General features: G+C 44.1%; 1 protein-coding gene across 7 annotated transcripts in view; it reads right to left on the minus strand.

The window, feature by feature from the left end:
• nf1b (neurofibromin 1b) overlaps positions 1–11,084 on the minus strand; it is a 113,995-nt gene extending 102,911 nt beyond the window's left edge. For 5 of the 7 annotated variants that reach the window (XM_035432636.1, XM_035432639.1, XM_035432640.1 and 2 more), the window contains exon 1: positions 10,605–11,084. In XM_035432636.1, coding sequence (XP_035288527.1) covers positions 10,605–10,664 — 60 coding nt within the window. In that variant the 5' untranslated portion in view covers positions 10,665–11,084. The remainder of the gene's footprint in view (positions 1–10,604) is intronic. The other 2 variants (XM_035432641.1, XM_035432638.1) reach the window with 1 other exon arrangement.
• Positions 11,085–13,320: the final 2,236 nt, after the last annotated feature.

The following is a 13,320-nucleotide window of genomic DNA, read 5'->3' on the forward strand; positions in this document are numbered from 1 at the left end:
ATCCCATACGCGTTACACAAGAGACAGGAGCACACATCCCGTACGCATTACACAAGAGACAGGAGCACACATCCCATACGCATTACACAAGAGACAGGAGCGCACATCCTGTACGCATTACACAAGAGACAGGAGCACACATCCCATACGCATTACACAAGAGACAGGAGCACACATCCCATACACATTACACAAGAGACAGGAGCACACATCCCATACACATTACACAAGAGACAGGAGCACGCATCCCATACACATTACACAAGAGACAGGAGCACACATCCCATACGCATTACACAAGAGACAGGAGCACACATCCCATACACATTACACAAGAGACAGGAGCACACATCCCATACGCATTACACAAGAGACAAGAGCACACATCCCATACACATTACACAAGAGACAGGAGCACACATCCCATACGCATTACACAAGAGACAGGAGCACACATCCCGTACGCATTACACAAGAGACAGGAGCACACATCCCATACGCATTATACAAGGAGGAGACAGGAGCACACATCCCATACGCATTACACAAGAGACAGGAGCACACATCCCATACGCATTACACAAGAGACAGGAGCACACATCCCATACGCATTACACAAGAGACAGGAGCACACATCCCATACGCATTACACAAGAGACAGGAGCACACATCCCATACGCGTTACACAAGAGACAGGAGCACACATCCCATACGCATTACACAAGAGACAGGAGCACACATCCCATACGCATTACACAAGAGACAGGAGCACACATCCCATACACATTACACAAGAGACAGGAGCACACATCCCATACGCATTACACAAGAGACAGGAGCACACATCCCATACGCATTACACAAGAGACAGGAGCACACATCCCATACGCATTACACAAGGAGGAGACAGGAGCACACATCCCATACACATTACACAAGAGACAGGAGCGCACATCCCATACGCATTACACAAGAGACAGGAGCACACATCCCATACGCATTACACAAGAGACAGGAGCACACATCCCATACGCATTACACAAGAGACAGGAGCACACATCCCATACACATTACACAAGAGACAGGAGCACACATCCCATACACATTACACAAGGAAGAGACTTGATTCAGAGTTATACAAATGCAAAACTCTGAATCCAGTCATTTGAAATTTGTTTTGCTCAAAAAATGCAATTGCCAAAACTCAATCACAGTAGAACTGCAGCCACGGTATGCTTTGTGTGTGCTTCTTCATGTGTGGGAACTGTGAGCTAGGCCAATAGTGTCCGATTACACAAGTCCACGTCTTTTTAATTGAGGCTGCAATAAGATTTAAAAAATCCACACTCTTTTGGTATAGGCTAGATCGCAGAAAGTATCGTTTAGGGACAATTGCAGGATATAGTAATAGTAATACTTAAAGTATCAGTTTTGCAGATTCTTTCAACGTTTTAAGCGGCAGCCACGTATTTGATGGGATAATTAATATTATTAATTGAGGTTGAGGCAGTATAACCAACTCAAAGGTCCATCTCTGGATACCCCACCCAAAAAGCACACGGCCCTATCCTCACATACCCTGGGTCATGATGCGCATGTGTATCATCTTACTGACTCGCTTACAAATTATAACTGTGACTTGCGAGAAGCTTCTGTACTGGCGCCAACAGCTTATGTTTATGAAGATGCATCACACCATTTACGTGCTTTTTCTGCCGCTACATTTAGAATACACCATTCTTTGAAAATTTGAAAACGGTTTTTTGGGGGTAAATACTATCCATGTTTTCCCCAAATGGTGGTTTCAGATTTGATTATTTTAATGATTTAAAAAAATGTACACAACACCAATAATAACGTCTTTACACAGAGTATGCAGCATATTTTTATATTAAATACGATAATGTTAAGCCCGAAAAACAAACTTTTCCAAATGTTTCACTGCATAACCTACGTGTAGAGGATGATGGGGTACAATCATCATTTGGCCTCGTAAGACAACAGAGAGTGGTTCCTCTAACATAAAATCACATGCGGTTCCTATTTTGTTACTCTTAAAACAGCACAAAAATATATTCAGCTATCCGGACATATTATTTTTTCAAATATCTTGACCTCTCTCCCCACAATATCACTGGGCCCTAGCAACACATCAGGTATTGTTCCAAGTGAAACCATGAGAAGCATGTCCAGTGTCTCTGCCCTTATGTCATCCAGGGGAACGTGTTCCATGAGAAGCCTGAAGTCCTGTCCAAAATGAATTTGCTACAAAATTTAGTCTGTGTGAGCGGGCTAAATTTGTTTGGTTTCACACCGTCAGTACCCCATTTATTCACACTCTTGAGTTCAGTTAGAGGCCTGTTCTATTATTGGCAGTAGACCTAGGCCTATATGTGGAAAGCTAATCTAGCCCAAAAAAATCATCCCCCCAAAAAATAAGAAAATAACTCAAAGTCAGCCAGGTCATTCATTACATAAATCTCTATTAAGGGCAATAAATTCACTGAGGAGTTTAGTACTGAAATTAATATACTTTTCTCCCAATGAGAGTGCAAAGTAAGAGCCCAAGCTTGATACTGTGTGAAGACCAACAGCGGAGTCCAACTGGAAACTGCAGATACGAAAGTGGAGGAGCTGGAGTTGGCATCTGAATGAGTGATGAGGCTATTGATATAGAAAAATCCAGCCTCGACAGATTGACCGTTTACTCATAAACAAGACCAGGTTAAAACCTAGTATATGGCTGGACCTAACACACGTGATCCGGCCGACCAATGGTGTAACTTCATCACTCAGTCAGTCAGTCAGTCAGTCACTCGCAGACATTCACTTTTGTAGGGCTGGCCCCGCTGTCGCGGTCCAGCCGAAAATTAGCGGAGCTCGGCTCAGTGAGTGAAAACAGTGAGTTTTCAAACAGAAATATGACGAAATTGAATAAAATGGTAAATGGTAAATGGACTGCATTTATATAGCGCTTTTATCTTTTATCTTGCTCAAGGACACTTCGACATGCCCAGGGCGGGGTTTGAACCGGCAACCCTCCGACTGCCAGACAATCGGTCTTACCTCCTGAGCTATATCGCCCCATAAAAACATGGGGCTCCTTTTAGGATGCAATGCTCACTTAGGTCGGTACCAATCAATTTCCTCTAATCATTCGCCAAGCCAAATTTACCAACACTATCACTGAAATAATAATAAACAACGACCCAACTATATTCCGTTTGACAAAACAAGGACACCTAAACGCATAACCTAAAATGCTAACCCAGTGGTTGCGCTAGGGAATTTAAAAATCTGTGTTATACACCAATTCACTTGCATTCTGATAAAAACAACCAGTTCTGCCGTAATATGCCAACTCACAATAAACGTGTGTCGGTCATAATTTTATTATGACACTGAAGCAGGAGAAAACGGCAGAATTAGGGATTAAACAAATTACAAAAACATTTTGGCGCTCAGATCAAAACTCATTTTTTCCACAAAGAGGCTAATAACATTTAAAAACCCAAGGAGCAATGTCTGTTTTAATTTACTAATGTTGCATAAGCTAGCTAGAGCATGACATTAAGCATTTTTTTTTTTCCTTGAAACTAGCGATGCTACCAATGACTGTGAAAATATTATGATCAATAAACAGCACATATGTCAGACACCAAAATACGATTGGCTGAAGGAACAGAGGTAATTATCTGGTAGCGGTTCTGGTCTGGGTCACGACCCCTTGTAATCGTAAAAAAAAAAGACGTCGGAATATCTGCATACAGAATGAAGTGTATTTCTTTCTGAATGTTGCCTCTTTTCTGCATAAAAAAATGCAGAATAAATGCAACTACTGTAACCCAAAACTGCACACGAAAGAAGGCTGTTGTGACTGGTTCATAACAACGAAGCCCTTTTAAATTAAACAAAATCAAACACACTAGCAAACTGCTAACTATAACAAATCTAGGAAACCTGGTATATGGCTGGACCTAACACACGTGATCCGACCGACCAATGGTGTGACTTCATAACTCGGTCGACCAATGGCGTAACTTCACCACTCAGTCAGTCACTCACTCAGTCAGTCAGTCACAGACATTCGCGTTTGTAGGGCTGGCCCCGCTGTTGCGGTCCAGCCAAAAAGCTGGCTTTATACCCTTCGGTATTATTTAACACCAGAGACTAATGTTAGCCTAAACTGTGGCTAATTGCTTCTAAGTAACAATTCCCAATATAACAGCCAGAGCCACGTGTGTACAGGATATGCACATTTGTGTGTTAAAACAGTGATACGAGCGAAGACTTTTTGACAGTCAGCCCTGCTTTTGTATATTGTTTTTCAGACCAGGGAAAAGCAGAGACGTTTACATGGATCACAGGACATACACAGTGCCATGGAAGAGGATCAAACCTCCAAACACCAGCACCACACATCTCTCCACATTTGGACTTCTTTCATTGTTTGCCAGGGTCAATGACAGACCATTATGCTAACATGAGCCTTTGTGTCTAAAGCATCTTTCGGTGGCAATTTTGAATAAGACAGGATAGCTTAATTAACTTTAACACACAAAATAAAGTGAAATTCTGCTTTGTTAGCTACATCATATTGACATGGAGATGGTGAAAGAAATTTTTTCCCCCTAGCTATAAAGTTAGCCATATCTGAGCCTACGTTCATGTTTGTGTAAACAGGCTATACTTTTCGCTATGAACGCCATCAACAGTTGTTATTCAGAGAACAGGAAATGGCAAGTTACAAGAAAGAAATAAGCTGTATGAAGCTACATTCAGATCAGGTAAATGGTGCATCTGTGCTACGATTGCTCAGTGAGTAGCCAAACAGGACGTATTAGTAACTTTCTGAGCTCAGTGATTGGCAAAGCTGTCTGGTATTTATGACACGCAGAGATGCGATTTACACTCAGTGATAGAAGTGATGCAAATTCCAGATAACATTGCAAAATCACCACAGCAAAATCAGGGGCTCAGGGGTGCCAATGCAGTGGCCTGAAGGTATAAGGCATCAGGACACCAGTGGGGTTTTGGGGGGGGACACCTTGCACACTGACATGGCAATGGAGAAAACAGCGAGGCAGGCCAGCAACAACGTGCTTTTTCCTGAACTTTGAAATGGGGCTTCACTGAAATGGGGTTCACGTCAGCCCCGCCCAATTTTTGGCACTTGCTAAAATCAAGTAGACATATAGATTTTTGTTTGAATCATTTTCAGACAATGTAGAACATCAGAGACGCTGATATTTTTGGAACAGAATATTTTTTTAAATCTGCAATCAGGCTAGGGTTGCTGCTCAATTTTAATTTGGTTTTGCAGTTTTCAGGCGTCCGTTCATACGTCACCATACGTGCGATGTTTTTGGTGGACAAATTCAGCAACTCTGGCCTAACGTGAAGTCTGCACACCATGCATGTCAAGCATGTCGACAATCGCCAATACCGTAAACAACTCTCAGGTCAAGCCAAATAATGCTGAGCCCAGAGACCAGCTTTCTCCCGCCATCAAAATCACTGTTTGAATTGATCGACCTATCGCCACCAGACCTGGCTTAAGTACACACTTCAAAGTATTTCATTCTTAAGATGAAAGGTAAATCTGACAACACTCCTGCAGATGCCAAAGAATCAACAAAACATGTAGCCTACAGCATGTTGTTCAAAACAGATGGTTCTTTAAGAACTGTCAGTAACCTACAGGAAGTGTTCTGGTGTCTAACAGGTTTAAATACATAAAGCAATAATATGACAAGCAACTCATCTTAGCAATGCTTAATAAAATGTAGGAAGCTTGGGTTTATGGACAGTGGCGCGTTTTGGCAACCCATTTAATTCCCACATGACCTCTGAACCCTCAACTGTCCAATAGCAAGCCCACACGACTGACCAGCGTGCAGGCAGTCCACAGTGCTACTGCCGAAGCTCGGAAGCATGGCTGACTCCTGGAGCTGAGGACAGCCAGTCAGCGCCAGGGAGGGGAGAGTGTGGATTGGGTTACCCTTACAATGCGCCAGCTCTGCGCTAGCCCCAGGACGAAGGAGCTTCGCTTTCCATGCTGCTGAGCAGGCATATATCCGTCGCACGTCCCAACGCATCCTCACCGTCGCACGTCCCAACGCATCCTCACTCCGTTGGGGTGGACGCAGCCACGTCCACCGCAACGGAGAAATCGGACCACCCTGGCCGGGGGAGACAAAGGGCCACGGGTCCTTTAGACCGCTTCCGGGCTTCGGAAAAACATCTCCGTCCAGCCCTCAACCGTGAAGGACGGACCGCAGGAATATCACCGGGGCGCTGGAACCCTGACCATATAAACCGCAAGTCCCATCAGGCCTTAGTCAGGCCTAAAATCGTTCCAAAGTACTGGGTGGTGATGCAAGTTGAGGGGGCTGACCAGATCGGGCCGTCCCAGATCTGAATTCAAAAATAAACTGAAATAATCCGCCTTAGAACAGAATACTTGCATTGATTTTCTTTCGCAATACCACAGTGGCGGCAGGGTACTGTTTCCGAACAGGTCAAAACAGACACTGTGATTTTTAACATTGAAAGGCTAGTACAAATCTCAGGTTATCGTATTTGTAGGTCAACTATTGACCACTGTGCACTAATAGATTTGAGTACAGTGGCTTTTTTAAGTAAAGATTTGATCAACCATTCAGACACGTAAGACATGAAAACGCCCTCATAATTTCGCCGTTTGGAATATGAGATGAGAAGCGCAGGACGCACGCGGAAGGCGTCGCTACGCGCCGGATTCCAAAAGCGCGGCCCGCTAGCCAGCCCAGCTAATGCCAACGCACACAATCCTCTTTCGTCACTTTTGTGGAGTTCCAAATAGGCTTAACAATGAGAAGCGGACTTAATCTCTATTACACTTCCATCAAAGTCTAATGAGTCACTCCCGGCGTCTAAGCCACAGCACAATCGGTGCACTGTGGGTCCGTGAAAGCAGAGACTGGAGCCGACTGCAACTCCAGAAAGTGCTGAAATCCTCTTTGGGGGTCACAATGCAGGGACTGCAACACAAGCGCAAAGGCTCCTGCGCGGGACTGCTAGACATGGTAAGGAAGGAGCAAAGAGGTGGGGGGGGGGGGACGGGAGTGGCAGCAGAAGGTTGCCAGTTTGAGTCCCTTGTGCGGGGCACAGTCGTTATACCGCCGAGGAAGATATTTAACCTGCATATCGGTTTATAATCAATTCCACTGCATTTGATAAACAGAACACCATCAGCAGAAACAGCCGTGTAAAATGTGACCTATGCAAGTTGCCCTGGATAAGGGGCACATGCTAAGAAAATATATAATGTAAAAAAAATGGCTGCACCCATGACTTATCCTGAATTAATGAAACCACTAGGCCAGTGGCACAGAAAGCTGGGACGGCACACATCAAAGGGCAAGCCTGCTGGGGAGGTAACAGAGTCACCTGCTGGGACAGAGGAAAGGACATGTGTGTGTCTCTCCATTCCATCACATTCTCACAGAGATCCTCACACCCACAATGCACTGCAAGACCTCAATAAAAATGCAAGGTGGCTCAACAACTAGGCACAGGGTTGTCCATCCTTTCCACTGCCCAACCAAATCTTTAGTCGTAAATTATCTTATTACTCTTCAGATATGTTCAGTCTTACCCCAAGATCAATATTCTTTTCAGTAAATCCTCTATTAATCTCACAAACTTTTACATGAAATAGAGGGTGTTTATCTGTGCGTTAGCGAGCTACAGCAGCCTGTGCTTCCTGCAGACAAGCTGTCCGCCACGCCAGACGATGCGCAGAGGACTGCTTGTTCATGAGGCCTGGTCATGTGCAGGCCGCTGCAGGCCCCCTGGGTAAACGGAGCTGGGTTTCCCCGTAGTGAGGGCTGGGGAGCAGCACTGCTGCAGCTGCAGAAGAGGGCAGGGGGGTGGGGCCAGCGTGCGTGCGTGCGTGCGGGTCACGGGACGTCCCCGGGTGGGCACGCCGCCGCCCGCCCGCGTCCACCAGGGGGGGAAGAGCCGCCCCCCTGCCACCGGCCGACGGCTCCGTCCGCCGCGACGCGCGCAGCTCGGCGTCGGGCTGGGCCCGGTCGAAACGCGGCGGTGCGCCGTGTGACTCTCTCGCTCGGCTCCGACCACGCCTGCACACTCAAGCCTCCAGCCCTCTGAGGAGAAGACGGCGCCCCATCCAGATCGGCGTCCACACACCTCACGGCCCGTCACGTCATGAACCACGACCGAGCAATCGCCACAACCGCCACAATCTCTCCGCTTGACTCCATCAACAGGCCGTACACTCCAATATGTTACCCTTGTCAGAATAAAGAAACGGGCCAGCCACAGGGCGTACAGTTACAAATGAAAGATCACCAGGAACTGGAGGGAGAAGCAGCCATGTAGCCCATTTGAGATGTCAAGACTTTATCCCACCTTAATGACTTAAACAAGGTCAATGTTCGGAAGATGACTAAAATCACCAGCCACCAGTACCATAACTACGCTGAGGAATGGGGAAAACATTGGACATGGAAGGCTCTAAAGGCAACATATGTTGTATACAGACTGTCCAGGGAACACATATAAGGGGGTGCAAGTTTGTTTTCCTCAAACACCCAGAATGCTGTGCCCTCTAAGGACCAGTGTCACTGATCACGACCATAGAAGCAGTGCTGAACAGCGATGAGCAGAACAAATGGAATTAGCAACCGGCCATAGTTCCAATGTAAAAGCAATGTAGAGCTGAGATGACCATAAACAGATAAGCCCCAATGCAAAGAAAAAACAGATCCTCCTCAAGCACTGATATACACATTCAATAGAACTCAAAGCTGCAGTTTCTAACATGTGATTTAAAAATGGGCCTCTTCAACCAAGTTATTCATTTCAAATGAACTTCACTGAGAAAACTTTGTCTCTCAGTAAAGTTCAACAAACGAGGATTCATGTGTTAACATCCAGACCAAAATATGAGTTAAAACCATGCAAGGCTTTGTAAAAAAAAAAAAAAAAAAAAAAAACTTTTTTCCCCAACAGAAAAATATTTCAGAGATATGGTAGCACAATGGTAAACACACTTTCCACTTGTCATTTTGAAACTGACAGAATTTTTAGCTAGCAAACATATTTCCAGTTTCAATACTTCAATAATGAAGACATGTTAGTTGATTCCAAGACCAAAAATGTGCTGTTCTCTGTTCTCCAACTTCTGCAAAGCGAGCAGGAGTGATCGGGAGAAGCAATTAAAGACTGCTAAATTCTTAAACTATATGGACAGATAATATAGGCCTACTCTTCTAATACGCCACAGCTACATACAGACCCATATAAATCGCAAAAACAGACCGCGATTCAGGCAATACTTTGCTCGCAAGCTGTATTTTTTACACGGTTCTAATATTTTCTCTATATTCAGAATTACTAATAAAGGTGTTTTGACGTCAATATTAAAGAAGACGTCCACCTGAGAACTTCCAGAACCACAGAAGTATCTTGCAAGACTGACAACACAGAAATCATCCTGGGAATAATTCCTTAGCCACCTGAAGTTTCTTGTGAATTAGCTACACTACCCTGCTTGGCTAGAAAACCATGTACCATCAAAATAGCAAACTTCTCCGAAAAATTCCTTAGCAGTGTACAAAACTGCATGTAATGCAATACATGATGACAACCTGTTATTATGTCTCGTAAATACTGGATCAGAAATGCATGTCTCTTTTTACTACAAACAGCGATCTTGGTTGACACTTCAAACTGATGAGAGGAACAAGATACTTATATTCTTGGTGTTGCATGTAAAATATGAGACTGATGACGATTTTATGCAGCCCTCTTTTAAAGTGACATATTGCTGTTGAACATATAGCTAACGATGGTTAGGCAAGAACTAACCTAACAAACCAAGTAGGACGTAATCAAAACACAAAAGCGAAACAGACATCTAGCAAGCTTTACTGGTCAACTACGATGAAGTTCATCACACAAACGTCGATGTCTTGATGGCCACACAGCACCAATATGAGTTCGCTACCTAGGACAAATTACGTTAATAATATTATCTATAGATATTGCTACCTCGCCCTCACTCTGCCCTACTATCTTTGCAGCTAAAAACGAAATCTAGTAACCTCAATACGCCTAGCTACCTAGTGGAAATTTGGAGCCAGCTCGTTTACGGCAGATCGCGAGCTAGCTGGCTAACGTTAGCTCATTGCTACATCTATTTCCTTATCAACAACAGTGAAGAGCATGCTCTGAATCGGCCCCTTTGTTTATATTCTGCAGCCAATTTCTCAATGTATATCTATCACTGTGTACTTGCAGCTGCAACAGATTAGCATGCTAGCTAGCTTATAGATGTGCTAATGTTAGCTAGCCAGCTATAGGTTATGTTTCGCCCTCTCTGTCGCTGTCTCTGCAGCGGTTCTGCTCGGCAGTATGACTGAGGAGAGGTTAGTTAGCTTGCTATCAATTCTTCATAGCCTATCCTGGCATTTTCGACCACCACCACCAGAATCTAAGCTGTTGTATGGTTCTGACACAGCACCACCGCCTCGCTGCCACCCAGACCCTCAAAAAGACATCTGTGGCGAATCCCAGATCGAAGCTGCTATTCTTACCTGCTCGTCGAATCTATTAATTACGGCCTGAACCCATTCCACGGGTTTGTGCGCCGCCATGGCCGGCCGGATGGAAGCCGCGATGGGCTACTTGCAATCCCAACAAGGATAGTGCCTTTTTTCGTATTTTCAACCCGTTAATTCTATGAAACCGCTGTCGGGACTGGGCGGTGGGGGTTGGCTATTTTTTTTTCTTTTTAGCAGACACTACCATGCCGCCATGACACTACCGGAAGTTTGAATCCTCCTTTCCAGTGAAGCCGTAATGAAGTACCGAAGCTGCTCTTAGGGGTGGCTTTACTGCGCTTGCGTTGCTGGGATCTGTGCGGTGTGTGGAAAAGAGAAGAGCAGAGGGAGGGATTCTGTGAGTGGCTGGGCTATCGCCTTGTCGTTTCATTAATGAAAGGAAAAGACAGTAGATCAGTGATGTCATTTTGCACTGAGATGCTACGAATTTACAGCTAGGAGAAAAACATATGGAAGAAGCTGTACCGTGCTCTCTGAAAATTGTATTGACGAATGCAACAGATTCTTGGTTTTTTACGCATGCAGTCATGCAGCGGATGATGACAGATACAGCACCTGTATAGCGTTCCAATAATACGACTGTCTTGATTTAGCATTATGCAGTGCTCTGTGCTGGTATTTCCACTATTATGTAACATATTTTGCCTCGCATGTCCCCCAAATTCCAATAATAATATTTGTGACATATGAATTAAATTAGATTAAGGGCAGTAGTTTGGCAAGGATCATGACAAAAACCACCAATACCTCTTTTATTTTGTTATTTTTATTTAGTAGAGATGGGAAATGGGAGACCTTCAGCAAGACCAATATTATGAATGCAAGGACTCGTGTTTGTGAATGTGTTTGGCTGTAGGAAGGGGTGGGGGGGGGGGGGGGGGGGGGGGGGTTGGATTGGTGTGTGAGAATGTGTATGTGTGTGAAAAAGGGAGGGGGGGGTTCCTTAACAGCCAATGCCAAGAAACCGTGCTGTCCAAGTGTTATGTAATAGGCAATGTAGTTTCAAGACCCCAGAAAAAATGGGTATAGATCTACATTAGAATAGGCCATAACCTAGGTCTTAACCTTGATCTTTTTTTTTTTTTTTACCTGTGAGCTTTTTAATGATTACTCAGGCACCAAAACACATGCGGACACATGAATGCATTGCCATATCCCTGATATTTAAACGTGAAAAAAAACCATTTGTGGTTATAGCAAAATCATTATTGTGTATTTTTCTATCAGCTTTAATGATGTGTGAATACAACATGTTGTTTTCCAATTCCCCTGACATTCTTTCTTTCTGCATGACCATGCTGATGTGCCGTGATGTTAATTCACATATTTAACCATAGATCTTTGCTTGGAGATTACTCCGAGACAAAAAAGGCTTGAGATGAAACTCGCAGTGCCTGTGCCTCCATGCTTTTGCTCACACCACTCCTGTTGTTCTGAATTCCTTTTCCAATTAAGTTCGGTAAAATTAATTTAAGGTTTTCCGTATGGGCAACTGAGGAGAGTTTTGTCAATACGATGTTGGGCTTGTTAATATTAGAGAAATGGTAACAGGCTAAGTGATGGGGAATTAAGTCTTCATGAACACAATGATGGATGTAAATGTCCTGCAACGTTAATCACCCATCCATATGAGCCAATCAAAAGATTGCGCCTTCTGCAGTAAAGCGCTATTACTGGTTCAAAACAGTGAGTCACTGACAACACACGAAAGCTACCACCCATTTGATTGTTTGCGAAATCTCTCATCACAGGTACAAAAAGGGCCCAAAAGGCCACTGGAAAATCAGGAGAAACAAATAAGGCTGAAAAAGGGCAGAGAAAAGGAGAGAAACCAATCAAGCTGATCTTCATAAGGAATGTAGCATCCATTAGAATTGTTTTGGAAGAAAAAAATACAAACAAATTTGCTTGCATTAGATCAAATCTTTTCTCTACCATAAACCCAGGGGGATTGAAACGAGAACATAGCCAACAGTAAATGAGTGACTGTTAAATTTATTTTAAATATATTAAATTTTATAGATTTATGCTGTAGATATGAAAGTTATAATAAGACTTCTATCTTGATTGATGTAGGAACCCTGTCTTTCACCACTTTAATCTTCTCGCAAGTTTGACTACGTCTTTGCTTGGCAATAAAGTGGTTTATTGATGTTCGGAAAAACCTCTACTGGCAAGCGTAATGCCTTTCAGCAATTTTCGTTTTCTCTGTGATCTGGCAGATATTTATACGTGGCTGGTCTCGGGAATGTTTTGCAAAATATCCTCAATGGCAACAGCGTCAAAAGCGACAAAAGCACTTCCATTCATAAGGCAGTGTCCAAGAAGTGTGCGTTTTCCCTCTCGCGAGTCTTTTCTTCTCTCGCGAGTCTCAGCAGTCGCGAGTCATTCAAGATTGCTGGGCGCTACGCCTCCTTCGACTCGGAATTGCCGAAACAATTCTGAAGCAATGCCGCTCCCGGTGGAGGTAGGCGCATATCGCACTTCCATTGATAATAATTTTCTTCGGAAAGGCAGCCAGCGCAGAGCTCTTTCACAGCATTGGGGTTCGACGAAAATGTGAATGGTGGGGAAATGTCATTATGAATGGAAAAAGACGCCTGCCAAAATAAGCGCATCCCGTGTAGACCCTACTACCTTTTAGAAACGAGGGCCCGCTTCTGGCTTCAATAATGTAACACATCTGCTT

Source organism: Anguilla anguilla, chromosome 9, assembly GCF_013347855.1.
Source record: "Anguilla anguilla isolate fAngAng1 chromosome 9, fAngAng1.pri, whole genome shotgun sequence".
Taxonomy (NCBI): Eukaryota; Metazoa; Chordata; class Actinopteri; order Anguilliformes; family Anguillidae; genus Anguilla; species Anguilla anguilla.